The following is a 22,624-nucleotide window of genomic DNA, read 5'->3' as shown; positions in this document are numbered from 1 at the left end:
ATGAGGTTAGAGACAGGAGTAAGCCCTGAGCATCCCCATGTGTATTATTGTCTTGGGCCACACCCAGTGGTGCTCAGGCTTACTGCTGACACTGTTCTCAGAAATCACTTCTTATGGGCTAAAAGGTCCATATGGGTTCCTGGGGATTGAACTCGGTTTACTGTGTGTAAGGCAAGTGTCTTGCCCACTGTACTATCACTGTAGTCTGAGCTTTTCCCCCATATTTAACCAATGTCCTTATGTAAAAACCTGAGAGGAAGGCAACTGTAGTAGATAAACAAGAATTACTCAGTCTATGATTTGAAAATGGTACATGATAACATAACTTTTTACCTTTCTCCCAAGTACCTTGGTGTCACCTTAACTTTTTGACATCTGATGCAGTGTATGCAAGTTTTTTAACCTCAGTGAAATTGTGTGTGCTCGGTGGACTATAAATATTTAGAAATACAAAACAGGGGCTAGGGTGATAGTACAGCAGGAAGGGCATTTGCTTTGCAAGTGGCCAACTTGGGTTTGATCCCCAGCATTCCATATGGTCCCCTGAACCTGCTAGGGATGATTTATGACTGCAGAACCTAGAGTAACCCCTGAGTACCAAAGGTATGGCCCAATCTTCCACAAAAGAAAATTTCATTCCTGAAAAAGAAAAACAAATACTGAATGACCTCTCTCAAGAATATGTGGCATATGAGGAAACAATGAGTATTCAAAGGCAATAGAAACAAAGAACTGATCTTTACTAGGAAGATTAACACTGTAAGGGAGTGGGGCGAGAAGTGCAGAGGGGATCATTGGAACATGGTAAAGGAAAGGTAACACTTTGGTTGTGTTGTTGTTGTTGTTGTTGATAAAAGACAATTATTTATTTAAGCACCATGATCACAAACTTTATTCGTAATTGGGTTTCAGTCATAAAACGCATATACCCCTTCACTAGTGTAACTTTCCTGCCACCTATGTACCCTATTTTCTCCTCCCCCAGCCCTGACTGTCTAGGAGACAGGCATTGTATTTCTCTATCATTGTCATGGTATTTGTTAGTGTAGCTATTTCTCTAACTGTTCTTACCACTTTTTGTGGTAAGCTTCATATAATGGACTGGTCTTTCCAGCCCTCATTTCTATGTCTTTGGGTATAATTACTAGATTGTCTTTTACTTTTCTTAAATCCCACAGATGAGTTAGACAATTTTGAGCTTATCACTCTTTCTCTCTGACTTAGATGAGTTAGATGAAGTTAGATGTTAGATGTTAGAAGTTAGAGTTAGATGAAGGTCTGAGTTTGCTTTTTAGCATGTGACTGACCAGTTGTCCCAGCACCACTTGTTGAAGAGGCTTTCCTTGCTCTATTTTGCATTTCTTTCCCCATTGCCAAAGACTAATTGATTGCATTTCTGGGGATCTTTCTCTGAATACTCAAGTCTATTCCATTGATCTGAGAGTCTGTCTTTATTCCAATACCATGCTATTTTAATGACTATTGCTTTGTAGTACAATTTAAAGTTGGAGAAAGTGATGTCTCCCATCTTTTTTTCCCTAAGTGTTGCTTTATCTATTCTTGGGTATTGTTACAAATTTCAGGTATGTTTGATCACTTCTTTGAAGAATGTCATGGGTATCCTTAGAGGAATTGCATTAAATCTGTATAATGCTTTGGAGAATATTGTCATTTTAATGATGCTAGTCCTCCCAATCCTTGAACAGACAACATGCCTACATTTCTATGTGTTCTCTTTTATTTCCTGAAGCAATGTTTTATACTTTTCTTTTTATAAGTTTTTCACTTCTTTAGTTGACTACAAGTTATTTCAATTTCTGTGGTGCTATTGTGAATGTGACTTTTTTAGTGACTATTTCTTCCCTATATGATTTGTATATAAGAAGACCAGTTTTGTTTGTTGATTATGTAGCCTGCCGCTTTGCTACATGAATCTATTGTTTCTAGGAGCTTTTTGGTAGAGTCTTTAGAATTTTCTAAATATAGTATCATGTTATTTGCAAATAGTGATAACTTGACTTCTTCCTTTCCTATCTGGATGACCTTGATATCTTTTTCTTGCCTAATTGCTATGGCAAGTACTTCCAGTACTATATTGAATAGGAGTGGTGAGATGGGGCAGCCTTGACTTGTGCCAGATTTTAGGGGAAAGTCTTTCAGTTTTTCTCCATTGAGTATAATATTTGCCATAGGCTTGTAGCATATAGCCTTCAATATAGTGAGAAAATTTCAGAAAATTACAGTTTGGTGAAAGGTATGGTGTTGAAATATTTTATATGTAAAACCCTGCCATCAATATTGTTAATCATGATAGCTAAATTACAAAATATTTTAAATAGAGAAAAGTTCATTCTTATTATTTGAATATTTGTCCTTTTGAGTCATTAAATTAATGACTATATTAACTCACACATGTTGACCCTTTGTATCTTTATCTCATAAAACTTAAATCAAAATTATCCAAGTTAGGGGCCAGAGCAGTGGTGCAAGCAGTAGGGCGTTTGCCTAGCACACACCAACCTAGGACGTAGAGCAGTTCGATCCCCTGAAATCCTATACCAAGAGTGATTTCTGAACATATCACCCCTGAGTTTCACCAGGCATGGCCTAAAAACAAACAAACAAAAATGTTATCCAAGTTTGTTATATTATTATAACTAAATATTAAGTCATTTAATAAGAGCAGAACAGTTGTTTAATAAATTAGTTTATTCTGTAAATACTATTTTACTTTTATCTTATCACCTAAATATTTATTATGCATCTTTACCATATTTAAGTAATGGAGCTGGAGAGATAGTACAGTGGGCAGGGCTTTAACTGGCCCAGGTTCGATCCTAAGAATACCATATGGTGGGGCCCAGAGAGATAGCACAGTGGCGTTTGCCTTGCAGGCAGCCGATCCAGGACCAAAGGTGGTTGGTTCGAATCCCGGTGTCCCATATGGCCCCCCGTGCCTGCCAGGAGCTATTTCTGAGCAGACAGCCAGGAGTAACCCCTGAGCACCACCGGGTGTGGCCCAAAAAAAAAAAAAAAAAGAATACCATATGGTCCCCTGAGCATTACCAGGAAATATCCCTGAGCAAAGAGTCAAGAGTGGGGAGAAAAAAAAACTAGAGAGAGACAGACAGAGACAGAGATAGAGACAGAGACAGACAGACAGACAGACAGACAGACAGACAGGAAACATAAATGAGGCAGCATGCCTTAACATTTTTTTTGGTTTTTAATTGGTTTGTTGCTGTTGTTGAAAATGGTACGTGATACTTGTAAGCTTTTACTTTTCTCCCAAAAACCTTGGTGTCCCTTTAACTAAAATTTTAAGAATTTAATGCAGCGTATGAAAGATTTTTCCCTTAGTGAAATTGCGTGTGCCCAGTGGACTACAAATATTAAGAAATACAAAAAAAGGCCAGATACCACAATGGATAGGACATTTGCCTTGCACTCAGTCAACCCAGGTTCAATTCCCAGCATTCCATATGGTCCCACAGGCTACACCTGGTGGTACTTTGGGCTTACTCTGGCTCTGTGCTCAGAGATCATTCCTGGAAGCAGTCAGAGGACTGCATGGATTTTCAAGGATCAAACCTGCATGCAAGGCAAGTGCCTTACAAACTGTATTATCTCCAGCCCAAAAAGTTGAAAAAAAATAGGATGAAATGCCTGTGTGGAGATCACTGGCTGTGACAGAGCACCAGGAGGATCTTTTGTTGTCTTTGTATTTCAAGGTATGGCCCGAATTTTACATACCATTTATTCAATGGGAAGAAAAAAAATACTTTGAAGTGGTATAGAATGAGAACATTAGAACTAAAGAAATAAACTAAAGCCCATCTTCTCATCTTCCAAAAGGAGACTGAAGTTAGATAAAGTAAAACACGGGCAGAAGAGATAGCACAGTGGTAGAGCGTTTGCTTTGCACGCAGCCAATCCAGGATAAACAATGGTTCAAATCCAGGCATTCCATATGGTTCCCCAAGCCTGCCAGGAATGATTTCTGAGCATAGAGCCAAGAGTAACTCCAAGTGCTGCCAGGTGTGACCTAAAAAAAAGAAAAAGTAAAACACATTGTTAATTGAAATATGGTAAAAATATTTTTTGTTTTAGAGAAACAGATATAACTTAGATGGATTGGCTGCTTCAGAAAAGATTTAAACAAACCATACATATGTTAAGAAATGAGCCATTGCTTTATACAATAACAAGAGTATAAACTGGATGATGAAAAGGGAACAAAATGATGACAAGGGAAGATCTGAATGACACTGTAAATGAAACTCAGCATTGCTTTTTCACTGTCAGTAAAATTTAATCTTGACCTATTTCTACACAAGCTAGTATCAATCATAATTCCCAGATATTTTTTGCCATTGCCCCAAATTGCACAAAAGGCATAATTAGTAATTATCTTATCTCATCAAGGGCCTCTGAGAATGATTCATACCCCATGCTATACAATTATACATCATATATATAGGTTAGCCCTAGTCTAGTACAAGCAATCATTCCTTATAATGTCCATTTCTATGCTAGTTACTTCAGTAATATCCCACTTCAATCACTTTAATTATTGATATCCTTCATTTTTTCCCTCTTCTACCTAAGATAATCATTCTCAATTCACATTATACAACAATAAACGATCTCTAAGGATCAAAATTCCTCATCGTGCCAAACTCAAGGATGCAATAAAATTTATGACCTCACCTTTTTGTTCATGTTGTTTGTTTAGGGAACATACCCTGTAGTGCTCAGGAGTGATCCCTGGTGATGCTCAGGAACCATATGTGGTTACAGTTACCTGAGCTAATGTATAAAAGGTATCTGCCTTTTGGGGCATTGGTGATGGGAATGTCGCACTGGTGAAAGGGGTGTTCTTTACATGACTGAAACCTAACTACAATTGTATTTGTAATCAAGGTGTTTAAATAAAGATTTTAATATAAAAAAGGTATCTGCCTTATATATTGTACTATAGGTCCTAAGTACAGTAGAATCTTAGAATCTCCAGTTCTATGGCCTCATCATTTAAATAAAAATATGGGGCAAAGAAGGAAAAATTTGGCTCAGTTGTAAAGCACTTGACTTACACATGTAAGGTCCTGAATTTAATTCCTGGAATCACAATAAAAAAGAAAAAGGAAATGGAGATTAAATATGTTCCATAGAAAAAGTTCTCTAATCTCTTTTGTTCAAGATCATTAACCCAGAGAAAATAAAGCTTTGGTTGTCAGTAGAGAGAAAAGTAAAGAAAAAAAGCCCAAGTTATTTTTTGTGTTTTTTTGTGTTTTATTTTTTTAGGTTGTAATTTTTTTTTAATTGAAGCATCATGATACAAACATGATTATAGTTGGGTTACAGTCACAAACAGAACATCCCCTTCACCAGTATAACATTCCTTCTCCCAATGCCCCCTCCCCACTTCCCATCCCCTGCCTGTATTTGAGACAGGCATTCTACTACAATTAAGGAAGCTCAAGTTTTTTAAAAAAAAAAAAAAAAAAAAAAAAAAAGGACAGGGCCAGAGCAATAGCTCAGTGGCAAGGCGTTTGCCTTGCACACAGCCAGCCTGGACCGACCCAGATTTAGTTCCCGGCATCCCATTTGGTCCCCGAGCCTACAAGGAGTGAATTCGGAGCACAGAGCCAGGAGTGACCCCTGAGCACCACTAGGTGGGGCCCCAAAACACAAACAAACAAAAACAGGACCACATAAAATCTAAAGAGAGGATCATGCAGAGATCAGACTCAGAGCCGGTGAAGATGTCATAGAACAGATAGAAATGGCCTAAAGACTACATAAAAGGCTCAGCACTGTTCATTACAGTGATGAAAATTATTCTAAGGCTTCTATGTCTTTCCTTACTACCTTTCTGAATGTTCCATTTTTAGGAAATAGTTCAACACCATCTTCTTTTGTTTTGTTTTGGGGGTCACACCAGGCAGCACTCAGGGGTTACTCCGGGCTTTACACCCAGAAATCGCTCCTGGCAGGCTTGGGGGACCATATGGGATGCCGGGATTCAAATCACCATCCTTCTGCATGCAAGGCAAACACACTACCTCCATGCTATCTCTCCGGCCTCAGTTCAACACCATTTTGACTTGTCTTTAATATCCAGGCTTAGCAGGTTCTTTAAAAATAAAGTCCTTTGTGAAGAGTATTTCTGTCATCTAACTTTTGTCCCTTCTACAGAAAAAAAAAAAAAACAGAGTAAGTGAATTAGAATGATATTTTGAAACAATTGTTATGTCTACTGTGTTGTTCTCAAAATACCATTTAACAAAGCTTGGATCTTATATCTTTAGAGGCTGCTCCTTATTTAGAGATTGGCTTATAAACTGCATAGTTTTGAAAATACATCCCAGTCAAGGACTGCCTCTACAGCTGGTGTTAAAGAAATGAACAAAGTTGGAGTCTAAAAAGACCAATATAGTCAATGTGCTGAGACAAATGTCAGCAGCTGCAAGGGGAAATTTCATACTTAGAATGATTAGTCAGCTAGCGATTAGCTCTATTAAAAGAATTTGTTTCCTCGGCAAAAGAAAAGTTTGAATACATTAAATCTTAATAAGTTTTTTAAAGGCTGGGCATACAACACAAACATGCACACATACACACACACTACAAAGCACAGTTTCCAAAGCAGTTTCAACAATTTCAACTTTAACAACAGAAATAGTTTGAAATAATTTTTGGTTTTGAAAATAAATTACACAAAAGAAACATGCTTCTCTATATTAATACCCAAATAATAAAAGAAATAGGCACCGATAAGTTCTGATTCATCTTTTAATCATATGTTTACATATTTACTTCTTAAGTGTATGTGTTAGACACTGAGAACATTTAAAAAGTAAGACATCCTCACCTACAAAATATTAAACTGTGGGAGTTACACAATACATTTGAATAAGGTCAGTGAAGGCTGGAGACAATAATACAACAGGTAGAGCACTTTCCTTGTACTTGACCAACTTGGTTGGATCTTCAGTATCCTATATGTCCCCCTGAACACTGCCAGGAGTAAGTAACCTTTGAGTTACTTTGCTGGGTATTGCTTCAACACACACACACACACACACACACACACACACACACACACACTGGGTATTGCTTCAACACACACACACCATGCTTTAAAAGGAATATGTACCTTTTGGGGCTTATGCTAACTCATAACTCATAACACTGGAGTGGGGTAGTGGGATCAAGAGAGGTTGAGGCAAATGTTGCTTCCCATTGGTACTTGGGAAGGCAAATGCTGGAATGCTTGGGCCAGTTTAGTGCTTCAATTATGAGGCAGAGCTTGAGCAGTGTTCTTCTGAAATTACCTGGGCTGACTTCATGGTGGTTCTTAAGGGCTACACACAGTGTTTCTCAAGGGGCACCAGAGATATAGTGATAATGGGTCACAGGCCTCACACATGCAGTCCAGTCTTTGAGCTCCCAGCTCACTAACACAAGCACTTTAAATTCTGTTTTTGAAAATCAAGAAAAAGTTATAGGCTGTCCAAACACATCATAAAATTCCTATAATTAGTAAGATAAAAATTAGATGTCAATATTTGAGAAAAATAAGACCTTTACCAAGAGGCTACTCTATCAGTTTAGACACAAAAGAAAAAGAAATTTCAGGTTGCCTTTGCCATTAGTCTGGAATCAAGGATGTTTATTTAGTTAAGTTCATCTTTGATTAGAGGGCCTAAGTAAGTAAAATATTGAATAAGCTAACCTGACATCTGTGGCGAATCTATCTTTCATTTGCCTTACATTATAGAATTCTTCCTTTAACCCCCCCAGTCCAAACCATGAGTATATACAATTGAGAAAATGGAATCACAGAGATATTAAATATTTTGTCCAAATTATTTTTTTTTTGTGGTTTTTGGGTCACACCCAGCAGTGCTCAGGGGTTATTTCTGGCTCCAGGCTCAGAAATTGCTCCTGGCAGGCACAGGGGACCATATGGGGCGCCGGGATTCGAACCAATGACCTCCTGCATGAAAGGCAAATGCCTTACCTCCATGCTATCTCTCCGGCCCCTCAAATTATTTTTTTTAATTTTTATTTTTAATTATGAGAACAAGGGTGCAAAGAAAGAGGACAAGGTAAAGTTACAGTGGAAGGACAATCACCCATAACATAATTCTCAGAAGTCCCCTTGATGATATCTTAACTTTGAAATTTCAGCCAAAGAACATTAAGATAAATAAGACAGAATCCATGTACAATTACTTTGTCCCTCAAGTCCCCAGATTGTAACACATTATAATATTTCTTAACAGTACACAAGGCAATCTAAAGCCATAAAACTTGCATAACTCCTTAAACATTACAGGCATAGTATTTTCTTACATTTCCATATACATGCATATTAGCTTAAGTTAACCTCAAATTTTAAGTGAGTTCTTTTTAAGGATTAGAGTCAAAGGAGCACAGTAAAAATGGTGTTAGAGTGGCAATTGTTGTTTGCATAGGCCCACCAAAATATGAGGGACATGGAAAGAAATAACCTTGGCCTAAGTACAAAGAGACCAGACCCCTGAAGTTTCCTGGCACAAGACCAAGTCTAGGCTCCAGGCAAGCTAGATCATCCAATCCAATACATTGTCTGTAGTGCCAACACACTTTTATTTTTCAAACAGTCTCTGTTGTTGGTATCATGTTTCTGTATTAAAGATCCTGGAATCTGTATATCTTACATTGAAGTCAGGATGTGGAGCATCCTCTCCTTTCACCTCACAATCAAAGGGCAATGTAGGGAGCCCTGTCCTGTAAGCAGGTCGTTGTTGTTGTTAAGTCTTCTCAGTGTTAAGGGAGGTCTCTTTTGAGCAGGTCAAAGTCTGAGCAGTGCAGGTCTTCCCTGGTAGAGGATTGCTTCCAGGTGATGTTATAGACCAGCGTGGATGTTTCGTGGATGGCTTCCCTGGTTCAGGGGAGAATGGATTATGCCCTTTCTTCTGAGGTCTGTGCCAGGTCGTTATGTCAATGTTCAGGGTGTAAGGTCCCTTTGCACTACAAGATTTGTGTGTTCCAATCTCTATTAAATAGGATCTTATTTGTATGTATAGTATTTTCCCATTTTAATGTGCCTATGCAAATAAGAAGCAATGCCACGTGGTGTTATTGGCGCATATGGGGGCCATAAGAACAATTCCAATGATTCCCATGACATGGTTCAATCATAAGCATTAAACTGGGGAACTCTTCCACCAAAATTCCTTGTTAAACAGCTCAAAAAGAGAAGATAAGTGGTTAGAATCATCACTGTATAAGACAACATTTAGTAAGAATTATAGCTGTCAGAGAAAAAACACAAAATATTCTAAAGAAATACGTGTCCATTTTATGTATCTTGAAGCAGTCTGGGGTTGTCACACACAATGCACAGCTTTGAATTGTGATTAAGATTGTACACTACTGAAGTTAAAAAGAGTAATGTAGGTTAGTGATGTTTGAGAGGGGGTAGAGAGTTAAGGAGTAAAAAAGAGCGTTGTAGGGGTGAGGGAAAGGGCAGAATACAAAATGAACATTCTGTATACGCAAAACATAACATAAGAATAAGGAATACTCTGAATACATGAAGTAAGCGCGGGGGCATGAGCCCCCGCGCGGTTCTGTAGTTTTTGGATGCCTAGGGAGGAATTTCTCACCCCCTCCCCCCAAGGCCCGATTAACCAGGCGTGGCCCTGAAGACCCGCCCGGTATGGGGGGAATCATGTTCGCCTGGACTAAGTGGTCAGCCCAGGGGTCCTATGGCTAGCTGTCCTGCCCAGAGCCCCCATCATACCAGTCAAAGGCACACGAAATCCTGGCATATGGAGTGTTCTGAGCCCAGCCGAGCCTCTGTAGTTTTTGGATGCCTAGGGAGGAATTTCTCACCCCCTCCCCCCAAGGCCCGATTAACCAGGCGTGGCCCTGAAGACCCGCCCGGTTGTCCAAATTATTATGATCATCATAGATGAAGGATTTTAATATGTGGTCTGATCACATCCTTAAGCATAATTAAATGAGTCTTTTTTTTTTTTGGAATTTTAAAAAATATTTTATTGAAACCATTGTTATTTACAAAGTTGTTCAAAATTGGGTTTCAAGCACACAATATTTCAGGGCCATCCCACCACTAAGGTCAACAAACTCCCTCCATTAATGTTTCCAGAGTCCATCCCATGCCATCACCACTGCCCTCAGGCTGCCAACATAACAGACCCTTTTAAGTTTTGATTGTTAAAGTTTGGATCTCATGATCTCAATTTATTTACTTCTAACTCAGTAAGCAACTTTGAAAAGTAGCTTCCAAAGCTAAGGAAAACATGAGGAAGCTCTAATTGAAGTTTAATTTAGAGGAGCTAGCTAAGAAAATAGAGGACACAAGGGCAGATCATGACCAAATGATCTAAGGAACTATGGTTTTTATGCATCATTTATTTGCTTTGCAGCACTTTAAGCTAGCAACAGAAGCAGAAGTGTGTCAATAATAACTTCTTTTGATACAGGAAAACAAAGAAAAAATAAGCAAATGAAACTACATTCAACTGAAAAGCTGTTGCACATTAAAAGACAATATCAAAAGGCAACAATGGGCTTGGAGAAGATATTTAATCACTACACATCTGAATAGGGGTTGATAGTCAAACCATCAGGACTCACAGACCCTCGCAACTGAAAAAGCAAGTAACCACTATTTGAGAAACAAACTTTAATTTTGTTTATTTCTTTTTGTTTTGGGGTCACACCCGGCGGGGCTCAGGGGTTACTCCTAGATCTGAGCTCAGAAATCGCTCCTGGCAGGCATGGGGAGCCATAAGGGATGTCGGGATTCTAACCACTTTTCGTTCGAATCTTCCTGCAAGTCAAAGCCCTACTGTTGCGCTATCTCTCCGGCCCCAAACTTTAACTTTTGTTGTTGCTTTTTGAGCCACATCTGGTGGAGCTCAGGCATTATTCCTGGCTCTCACTCGGGGATCACTCCTGGGCTTGCCTGGAGAATCATAAGGAATTCCAGGGATTGAATCCTGGCCAGTGGCAAAGAAAGTGTCTTATACACTGTAGTAATGCATAGGGCCCTAAAAATCATTTTTAAAAGGGCAAAAAAATCTGAACTGACAGTGCTCCAAACCAAAGAAGACATAAATGAATACTGCAAAGACACGAAATAATGCTAGACACAGTGAGCAAATAGAAGACTGGACAAAATGATGTCACGGATGTGGAAGGAAGGCTGTAGTGCACAGTGAATGGGGACATAAACCCGTAAAAGCCAGTTGCACACAAGGCAACAGTAATGGAGCTCTGTTGGTGGAAACAAACCCAGACACACCAATCTCTAGCAAACCTGAAAAGGGGAAGTTGGAGCCAGAACGGACAGAGATGCATGCATTGGTTTTGCCTGGGTCACCCCTCTTGATCCTGCAGCAACCATCAAAACACTGCAATGCAGATGTTAGTAACTAAGTCAGGAAAGGTGGAAGCTGCATCTACAGCGCAGTCTCGGTCCGTCTAGAGGTGAGAGCGCTGTTGAGTCTGGTGAACACTTTTCCACACCTCCCTTTCCCACACCTCCCTTTCCCACAGTAGAAAATGCAAAACACAGGAGCCCAGAGGAGTTCCAGCAGTTCCCACAAGTGCCAGAGCGTGGCTCCCCAGATCTGGGCTCCGGGCTGCTGGACGAGGCTCGCGAGACACTCGCAGTCTCGCGAGAGTTCCAAGGTCCGGGAAGGCGGCGGCGGAGCCCCGATCGGTGATGGGGCGCTTCCGCAAAGATGGCGGCTGCGAACGGGAGTCGGCTGGTGGTCTGGGGCGGAAGACTGCGACGCGGGCTAGCCAACAGCCGGCTGGCACTAGCGCGGCCCGGCCCCATGGCGGCGGCAGTGGCCGGAGTAGCGCTGGCAGGAGCAGGAGTGATCTGGTATCAGGGCCGCGTGAGCGGAGAGGTTCCCGCCTGGAGTCTCACCGTCTACGCCAAGGTAGGGTCGGACCCTTCCTTCCTCTGCGCCGCCCAGACTCCGCCCAACTCCGCGTTGGGGAGGGGTCGGCCCGCTCGCTGTCAGTCGGACGGATGCTCCTCGCCTGATCCGCGCAACTTGGGCGCAGTTTCCTGGCTTTACCCTGGCGCGGCACCGAGGCGAGGGCGTTGGAAGGCGGAGAGCGGCGGGTTCCGGGTCCCCTTTGAGAAACGGCGGAGACCATAGATATCGGTTGCCTGGGACCAAATGCAGTCAGCCAATGCTAGGCTCTACCTCCTCTACTGTAACTCTTCTGTTGCTCTTCGTTGTCCGGAGCGACGCTTCATAATATTGCTAACCCATACAGGGGTCGTCAGTGACCCTCCCACAGCATCCCAGATTGCCAACCAGAGAAACTAACTGGTTGGTCATTTCCAGATTTCTTGATAAACTGGAAGGAACATTGTTAGATGATTCTAGCTTTATACACCCGTTTTAGGTATTAAGGAAAGGAATTTCTTCTGAAAACTTACATGTGTCAAGTACTCAATTTACATGTCATGAATGTCAGAAGACATTTTGGCAATACATAAGAGTGCTTCTTTTAAAATACTTGATGGGCATTTTAATTTTAATGAGAATTTATGTGAAGGTGCATAGACACCCACGTCTCGTGGATGCACATTATCACTGAGTCACAACCCAACCCAAGGTTTTGTCATTATTTTTCAATTTAAAAAGGTATTTTATATTTCCTGTGTGTTAGATTTACATTATGCTTAGTAGAAACTCAATGTCATAACAGTAGCAGAAAGCAAACCAAAAGCTTAACAAATTATACTGTTTTACTTTTATATATGTATATTTAATAGTATATACGTATTTCCTAATTTTACAGTTTCTGATCAGTTGAATTAGCACGTCTTCTGTTTCATAGGATTTTTGTTGTTTAATTTTTTTTTTTTTGGTTTTTTTTTTTTTGGCCACACCCGGTGACGCTCAGGGGTTACTCCTGGCTATGCGCTCAGAAGTCGCTCCTGGCTTGGGGGACCATATGGGACGCCAGGGGATCGAACCACGGTCCGTCCTAGGCTAGCGCAGGCAAGGCAGGCACCTTACCTCTAGCGCCACCGCCTGGCCCCTTGTTGTTTAATTTAACATTATTCAGTCCAATTTATTTTTCATCATTGGTTTCTGGACCTTTGGACCTTTAGGTTAATCTTCCAGTGTTTCACTTCAACCAAAATACTGCCTATAAGGAAACCTTTATTAGTTCTTTCTGCCTAGGGTAAAATCCATATTTCAGTATTCAAATTTTTTGTATAGTTATGCTCTTAGCCTTTCTATCACTGTTCAGATCGGCCTGCCAATTGAAGTAATTCCAGATCTGGGGAGAGACAAGGGCCCCTGTCCTGTACAGAGCTAACTCCTCTTGGATTTCAGAACCACATATGCTCCCTGAGCACCATAGGATGTGGCCCAAACTCGACCCCCAAAGTATAAACCCTGATTCCCCAAAGTGTGACAGCAGTTTACCTCTGTAGCAATATAAATTGTAATTTCGGACTCATCTCTGTTTTTCCTTCGACCACTTTTTTCCTGTTTTTTATTTTAGATTCCTAACATGACATTAAAAAGTTTACACTTGTGTAATAGATTGAGTTCTTGTGTGTGAGTGAGTGTGTTTCTGATGCCAGAACAGGTGCTTTTAATTTATCTGTCCTATATATATCTACTAGTCCTCTTTATTCCATTACTCTTTTCAGGGCTAGTATGTTTTTGTTGGGTTTCAGTCTGGTTGACCTATCAAGTGTTAGGGCCATTTGAGGTCTCCCACAATTATTGTATTATTATTGATGTCTTCTTTCAGATTTGTCAGTAATTGTATTAGATAAATTGCTGGTCTCTCATTGGGTGCATATATGTTTAATAGTCTGATTTCTTCCTGTTGCATATATCCCTTGATTAGTACACAGTGTCCATCTTTGTCCCTTGCCAATTTTCTGAGTATAACGTTGGTGTCATCAGATATTAATATGGCCACCCTAGCTTTTTTGAGGGTGTTGTTTGCTTGGATGATTTTCCTCCAGCCTTTGATTTTGAGTCTATGTTTGTTCTGACTATTCAGATGTGTTTCTTGTAGGCAGAAGAAGGTTGGATTCATCTTTTTGACCCACTTTGCCACTCTGTGTCTTTTAATTGGTGAATTTAGTCCATTGACATTGAGGGAGATGATTTTCATAGGATTTAATGTCATCTTGGTAGATAAGTTTGCTGTGTTTGTTGGTCTCTCTTGTCTTAGAGTAGACCTGTCAGTTTTTCCTTTAAGGCTGGTTTATCATCTGTGAAGTTTCTGAGCTGTTGTTTATCCATGAAGCTATGTATTCTTCTGAAAAACACGGTAGCTCAACTGAAAACCTCAATGGATGGCCTTGCCAGCAGGGTATCAGCAGCTGAGGAGAGAATCGGAGTACTGGAAGATGTGATGCAGAAAAACTCAACACAACAGAAGAAATTGGGAAAAAACCTTAAGACAAACGAACAGGCAATGAAAAATGTACTCAAGGAATGCGAACAGATGAAAATAGAAGTCTTTGATAAACTCAACAGAAACAACATAAGAATCATTGGAGTCCCAGAGACCCAGGTAGAGATCTCCAGGAAGAATCAACTGTCAAAGACATCATCAAAGAGATACTCCCAGAGTTAAAGACTACATGCAATCAAATCCTGCATGCCCAAAGAGTACCAGCTAAAAGAAACCCAAAGAAAAACATCCAAGACACATCCTCGTTACAATGACAAATCCCACAGATAGAGATAGAATACTGAAAGCAGCCAGATCAAAAAGGGAAATTACAAAGGAGCATCCCTAAGACTTACAGCAGACATGTCACAAGAAACTCTCAAGGCCAGAAGACAGTGGTGGGATATTGTGACAAAACTGAATGAAATGAAGAGAATGCTGCACCTAGCCCGACTCACGTTCAGGTTTGAAGGGGTTGTTTTCTTAATGTCCATATCTTCCTTATTACTATTGGTGCATAGAAAGGCCTTTGATTTTTGTGTGTTAATTTTGTAGGCTGCCACCATGCTATATGAGTCTATTGTTTCTAGAAGCTTTTTGGTAGAGTCTTTAGGGTTTTCTAAGTAGAGTATCATGTCATCTGCAAACAGCGAGAGCTTGACTTCTTCCTTTCCTATCTGGATTCCCTCGATATCTTTTTCTTGCCTAATCGCTATAGCAATACTTCCAGTGCTATGTTGAATAGGAATAGTGAGAGAGGACAGCCTTGTCTTGTGCCAGAATTTAGAGGGAAAGCTTTTAGTTTTTCTCCATTGAGGATAATATTTGCCACTGGCTTGTGGTAGATGGCCTTACCTATATTGAGAAAGGTTCCTTTCATTCCCATCTTGCTGAGAGTTTTGATCAAGAATGGTTGTTGGACCTCATCAAATGCTTTCTCTGCATCTATTGATATGATCATGTGATTTTTATTTTTCTTGTTGTTGATGTGTGTATTATGTTGATAGATTTACGGATGTTAAACCATCCTTGCATTCCTGGGATGAAACCTATTTGGTCATAGTGGATGATCTTCTTAATGAGGTATTGAATATTATTTGCCAGGATTTTGAGTATCTTAGCATCTGTGTGCATCAGCGATATTGGTCTCTAATTTTCTTTTTTTGTAGCATCTCTGTCTGGTTTAGATGTTGGCTTCATAAAAGCTATTTGGAAGTGTTCCCGTTTCGATTTCATGAAAGAGTCTTGCCAGGATTGGTAGTAGTTCCTCTTGAAAGGTTTAAAAGAATTTATTAGTGAATCCATCTGGGCCTGGGCTTTTGTTTTTGGACAGACATTTGATTACCATTTTAATTTCATCAATGGTGATGGGGGTGTTTAGATATGCTACATCCTCTGCATTCAACCATGGAAGATTTTAAGAGTCCAAATATTTATCCATTTCTTTCAGTTTCTCAAAGTAGTTTCTGATTACCCGTTGAATCTCTGTCATATCAGTAGTGACCTCTCCTTTTTTATTCCTAATACAAGTTATCAAGTTTCTCTCTCTCTCTTTCTTGGTTAGTTTTGCCAGTGGTCTATCAATCTTGTTTATTTTTTCAGAGAACCAACTTCTGCTTTTGTTGATCTTTCGGATTGTTTTTTGGGTTTCCACTTCGTTGATTTCTGCTCTCAGCTTTGTTATTTCCTTCTGTCTTCCTATTTTTGGTTCCTTTTGTTGAGCACTTTCTAATTCTATGAGTTGCATCATTAAGCTATTCAGGTATGCCCCTTCTTCTTTCTTGATGTGTGCTTGCAAAGCTATAAATTTTCCTCTCAGTACCGCTTTTGCTGTGTCCCATAGGTTCTGATAGTTTGTGTCTCTATTGTCATTTGTTTCCAAAAGGTTTTGATTTTCTCTTTGATTTCATCTCGAACCCACTGGTTATTCAGTTTTAGGCTGTTTAACTTCCAGGTGTTAAAGTTTTTCTTCTGTGTCCCTTTGTAGTTCACATATAAATTCAAGGCCTTGTGGTCAGCGAAGGTAGCCTGCAAAATTTCTATCCTCTTGATATTATGAAGGTATGTTTTATGTGCTAGCATGTAGTCTATCCTGGAGAATGTCCCATGTACATTAGAGAAGAATATATATATACTAGGCCTCTTTCTTCCATTTCTCTTTTCAGGTCTAGTACATTCTTGTTGGGTTTCAGTCTGGTTGACATATCAAGTGTTGGCAATGCCGTGTTGAGGTCTCCCACAATTATTGTGTTGTTATTGATACTATTTTTCAAATTTGTCAACAATTATATTAAATATTTTGCTGGCCCATTATTCGGTGCATATATGTTTAGGAGAGTAATTTCTTCCTGCTGTACAAATCCCTTGATTAATACAAAATGTCCATCTTTATCCCTTATAACTTTCCTGAGTATAAAGTTTGCATCATCTGATATTAGTATGGCCACTCCAGCTTTTTTATCGGTGTTGTTTGCTTGGATGATTTTCCTCCAGCCTTTTATTTTGAATCTATGTTTGCCCAGGAATGTGGCCAGGAAAAGCCCTGGAGTTCTGGAGGAAGGAGGTAGAGCGGTGCTGGGATGACCCATGTCCCGCACCCCTTCCTACGCCTGGTTAAAGAGGCCTTTGGCATGGCGAAGGGCTGCCAAACCATATGCTGGCAGAACCTCCTGGCTCCCAGGAGATCCATCTAGATCTAGAAGGCCAGAAGGTCTAGAAGTTGCTTACTTTCTAAAAGGAAGTTTCAAGTAGATTATTAGATCAGATAATGTTCAAAAACAAGAGAAATAGTACATAGTTCCTAGAGCTTCCTGGTTCCAAGAAAGATATTTTTCTCTTTTGCTAATCCTCTTATTTTACAATTTTTAGGATGAAACAGCTTTTTACTGAATATTTCTGAGTTTATCAGTATTTTGTTGAATATACAATAATATCTTCCTGATTCAGAGCAAACTGAAAAAGTTTTACCTAATAATTAAAATTTTCCACTTATAAAATTTTTCTATAAAAAGCAATTATATTTTTCAGTTACACCATAGAAAAGCTCAAGGACAGCAAAAATCGTTATATTTCAGTCAAACGACTATAAACTTCAAAATAAATGCTGTAGATGAGTATGGTTTTACTAAATTTTGTCTCATGCAATATGATACATATATAGGATATTTTAAAAACATTTTCTGTGATCTTTTCTCACTTTTTCTTGAGAAATACAGAGATAAAATGTTCCATACAAAGCTTTTTAGTTTGTCACTTTATGAATAAAAAGTAGAGATGAATGGTGAAACAGCTGTTGCTTTAGGCAATAAATAGTGAAATGTTTTAACAGGAGTCATCAGCTTTCAAAGACTTCAAGGATTCCTTTTATTTCCCCTGTTCATATCATTCATTGCTCTTAATTCCTTTGTCACATTTTTATTGCAATTAAAAGTAATCCTTATAACCCATGAAACATTTTATATATAACAACTTTGTGAATGATTCTCATGTGTTTAAGAGTCCCAAATCATAACTTTTTTTTTGCTCATCCTTTTTTTTTTATATCATTTGCTCTAGAGGCAGATTTGAAAAGGAAATAGCTGTGGTAATAGGAGCAATGCATTCCCACTCCCACCACTTTTCACCTATGAGGACTTTAAATCCAGTGTGATAGCTTTAAGATAATCAAGGTCATGAGTAGCAATTTGATCTCAGCTCTACCTGCATTCCATTCTCTTCTTCTTGAGAAGCTAGTTAGTTATTCAGTCAGCTTTTTCCCTCTTGCCAGTCTGTTGCTAATGTGTATACACTGCTAATCTGTATACACTGGCCAACAGGATAGCCTTCAAGAGTCTGTTGTATATTATGAAATACTTTTTGTTAGAGGTTAAGATTAGTATTGCTTATTCTGTTTCTACTGAAATAGTGTCCTACTCAATACTGAGTATGTTTATCTCAGTACTGAAGAGTTTATCTTGACATTTTGTGAAAAAGGCTTTTTTAATGCTTTTTGGAAAACTTGTTTCAAGGCTAGAATTCCCTAAACTGTCACCTATCTGAGCAAGGTAAGTTCTGTATTATTTCTTCAAATCTGAGTGATACTGGATAGCTTATTCTTGGTGACATGTTCATATTATTATTGAGTTTTTGTATGATAGCCCTTCATTCTCTTCTGGCTCATAGAGTCTCATTTTGATATGTTTTCTGTGAATATTATGGGTTTTCATTTGTATATAAGTTCCTTCTTTGATTTTAACTGTTTTCAGTATTCTATCCAGCTTTGCATTTTCTCATGTGTCTTGGAGTTTTCTGTTTGGGTCTCTTCCCTGTGTTCCATAATTCTGAGAAATTCTTTTTTTTTGTTTTTGTTTTTAGGCCACACCCATTTGATGCTCAGGGGTTACTCCCGGCTAAGCGCTCAGAAATCACCCCTGGCGTGGGGGGACCATATGGGACGCCGGGGGATTGAACTGTTGTCCTTCCTTGGCTAGCGCTTGCAAGGCAGACACCTTACCTCTAGCACCACCTCACCGGCCCTGAGAAATTCTTATCAATAATCTTTTTAACTATTGTTGCTTCATTAAACTTCCATCCTGCTTTTCATGGACTCAGATTCTTGTATTGTTCCACTTGATCTCATCTCTCGGGTATGCTATTCATTACTTTTTAGATTATTTTTTATCTTCACTTGTTTTCTAGTGGTTTTCTCCATCTTATATTGGAAGGTTTTTTTTTTCCCTCAATCTTTTCCTCTGCTGCTGCTACTCAAAGCTTTTATTTTTTATTTTTTTATTATCATCTGCTCTACTCTTCATTTCTGCTTGTAGTTTTCGCACTTTTACATTGTTTTTGTCCTTTGCTGACTGTAAATTCAACTACATTGTATTTCCAACCCCAGGTGAACTTGTCTAAAGAAGGATAGCCATGAAGAATTAATAAACCAAGCCAGCCAGGAGAGAATCATGGAGTCAGTTTGCTTCTTGACTTATGGTTTCTCTGCCTGCCAAGCCAAACTGGCCTTTCTTTATTAAGCTAGTACAAAATTCACTAGCAGGGGAAGATTGAGTTAGATCCAGGTTGACTTGTACATATCAAAGGTATAGGTGAAAAGGAAAGAGGAAAATGGGGAAACACCTTTGTTTTGGGTAAAGGCAGAATGAGACCTAACAATTTCACCCTTCCTGTTTAAACAAAAATTTTTTTGAGAAGGGTTTATATCGTTTTGTTTTGTTTCCACCAGATGTAAAAGAAATCCCCAGAGTGGCTGTTAATTTGCACAGGCACAGTAAAAATTGGGAAAATAAAAGATAAAAATCCTTTAGCATTAAGGTGGTGAGCTATCAAAAGAATTCTCAAAACAATCAGCTTTTTCCATATTGTTGCCTTATACATATCACAAATTTTTTTCATAGACTCTCTGAACATAAATGTTTAGAATCTTTCTGCAGATATATTTAATTTGAAAATTCTTAAGGAGAAACATGGGAGCGGCTTAGGCATGGGTTCCTGTGAACCAAGGCAAAGGGGTGGGGTGGGAGTGGGGCCATGCTGGGGAAAGAGCAAGCCTGGGAGAATGCCAAAGTAGCTGGAGCAGACCCAGCTGGAGTTTGTGCTACCCATTGGCTTCTGGAAACAAGTTTTCAAATGGCATGCTCACGTCGGGACCAGCCATCACAGTTCTGTTAGATAACAATGAAATTCTGCATGACTATGCAGGAAGTTTCTCACTTTGTTTAGGGATAACTCCAAGCTCAGGATCATCCAGTAGCTCCCAATTCACAGATCATGTGCAATGCCAGAATACAAGTGGGCCTCCTGTATGCAAAGTATGGAATCTGCTTATTGAGCTTTATCTGCAACTCAACAGGTTTCCTTAGAAGGATCTTTATTTTAAAAGATTTTCACTTGGGGATAGAGCAGGGGTCTCAAGCTCATGGCCCACGGGCCATTTGCAGCCCTCTGTACAACATTTTGTGGCCCGCGGCCAGCCTTCAAATATCACAGTATTCACGATTATTCGCTTGCTGAATAATCACAATAAAAATCGCATTAGTAAGAAAAAAATCGCATTAAACATTCGCATACACCAAGCAGTTCCATTTGGGGTATGCAAATGTTTAATGCGATTTTTTTCCTTACTAATGTGATTTTTATTGTGAATATTTAGTAAGCGAAATCCCTTATGCGGCCCTGCCTCACCCAGACTTTGCCTCCTGCGGCCCCCAGGTAAATTGAGCTTCAGACCCCTGGGATAGAGCAGTAGTACAGCAGGTAGGACATTTGCCTTGCATGCAGCCTGTCCCAGATATGATCCCTGGCATCTAGTATGGTTCCCCAAGCATGCCAGGAGTGATATTTGAGTGCAGAGCCGAGTGTCACCAGATGTGGCCAAAAAAATTTTTATGTGTTTTTCATTGTCTGATTTGCCCTTCACACTGCACAACTTCTTGAATTCCAGTAGTCTTTTGTGATGGAACACATGGGAGTGAGTAAATAGTATACTAAGTTCCTTAAAACCAGGAAACAGTCATTTATCTTCAACTGTAAAATGCCTACTCCAGAAAGTGGCTTCTTTCAAAAGTGAATAAAGAAAATTCCTTTTTCAAATCAAAAGTTGTGTTGCGGGGCTGGAGAGATAGCATGGAGGTAAGGCATTTGCCTTTCATGCAGGAGGTCATCGGTTCAAATCCCGGCTCCCCATATGGTCCCCCGTGCCTGCCAGGAGCAATTTCTGAGCCTGGAGCCAGGAATGCACTGCCGGGTGTGACCCAAAAACCACAAAAAAAAAAAAAAAAAAAAAAAAAGTTGTGTTGCACAAAGGGGACACGATACAGAACTGCACCTGTGCTTTCTGCCTGATTTCTGGTTTGCTGTGTGTGGCAGCCACAGAGATACCAGCCAACATAAAGTTTCCAGGGCCTTACACAAAGGTAGGATGACTCTGCCCACAAAGGGACCCAGGAAGAAAATCCCCAGGAAGAATCTGTAGTCAAGGGCATCATTACAGAAAAACTCCCAGTGCTAAAGACTATATGCAACCAAATCCTGCATGTCTGAAGAGTACCAGCTAAAGAAACCCAAAGAAAACGCCCGAGACACATCCTAGTAGACTATATGCAACCAAATTCTGCATGCCTGAAGAGTACCAGCTAAAGAAACCCAAAGAAAACACCCGAAGACACATCCTAGTCACAATGACGAATCCCACAGATAGGGATAAAATACTGAAAGCAGTAAGATCAAAAGGGGAAATTACACTCAAGCAGACCTGCCACAAGAAACCCTCAAGGCCAGAAGGCAGTGGTGGAATGTAGTCACAAAACTCAACGAAATGAACTTTTCACCTAGAATACTGCACCTAGCTATACTCACTTTTAGGTTTGAAGAAAGGAAGCATGGCTTCAACAACAGCTCAGAAACTTTCCAGACTAAAAACAACCCTTAAAAGAAAAACTGAAAGGTCTACTTTAAGAAAAGAAAGACCAACAGGTACACCAAACTTCTACACAAAGATGATACTAAATCCCATGACAGTTATCTCTCTCAACATCAATGGACTAAATGCAAAGAAAAGTACAAGGTTCTTCCCAAGGGTTGCTCTACCTATTTGCGGGTGTTTATTGTTCCAGATGAATTTCAGGAATGTTTGATCCACTGAAAAGCAAATAAACAAAACTAGATTCAAATTCTAATTGCCATTTCCTAGGTATGTGTCTTTGGAACAATTATCTTTCTGTACCTCAGCCATTATGGCTGAGGAAACTAGAATTAAAATGCCTAGATTTATTTGTTTTGCTTTGTTTTTTTGTTTTTGGATCACACCCGGAGATGCTCAGGGGTTACTCCTGGCTGTCTGCTCAGAAATAGCTCCTGGCAGGCACGGGGAACCATATGGGACACCAGGATTCGAACCAACCGCCTTTGGTCCTGGATTGGCTGCTTGCAAGGCAAACGCCACTGTGCTATCTCTCCGGGCTCAAAATGCCTAGATTTAAATCCCACCTCTGACACTAGTCCAAGTTATATTATCCTTTTCCTTCAACTAACTAATCTGTAAATTAGGGAAAATAATAGTATCTACCTGTAAGGTAGTATCTACTGCTGGGTGGTGTGGCCCATAAACTAAAGGAGAAAAATTTAAAAATATAACCACAACTATCATGGACTA

At 39.7% G+C, this 22,624-nt stretch overlaps 1 protein-coding gene across 1 annotated transcript in view; it reads left to right on the top strand.

Moving 5' to 3' along the window:
• Positions 1–11,759: 11,759 nt before the first annotated feature.
• MICU2 (mitochondrial calcium uptake 2) overlaps positions 11,760–22,624 on the top strand; it is a 62,237-nt gene continuing 51,372 nt past the window's right edge. The window contains exon 1 of the mRNA XM_049778263.1: positions 11,760–11,972. Coding sequence (XP_049634220.1) covers positions 11,769–11,972 — 204 coding nt within the window. The 5' untranslated portion in view covers positions 11,760–11,768. The remainder of the gene's footprint in view (positions 11,973–22,624) is intronic.

The sequence above is a fragment of the Suncus etruscus genome, chromosome 8 (assembly GCF_024139225.1).
Source record: "Suncus etruscus isolate mSunEtr1 chromosome 8, mSunEtr1.pri.cur, whole genome shotgun sequence".
In the NCBI taxonomy this organism is placed as follows: Eukaryota; Metazoa; Chordata; class Mammalia; order Eulipotyphla; family Soricidae; genus Suncus; species Suncus etruscus.
This window is presented reverse-complemented; position numbering and strand designations above follow the sequence as displayed.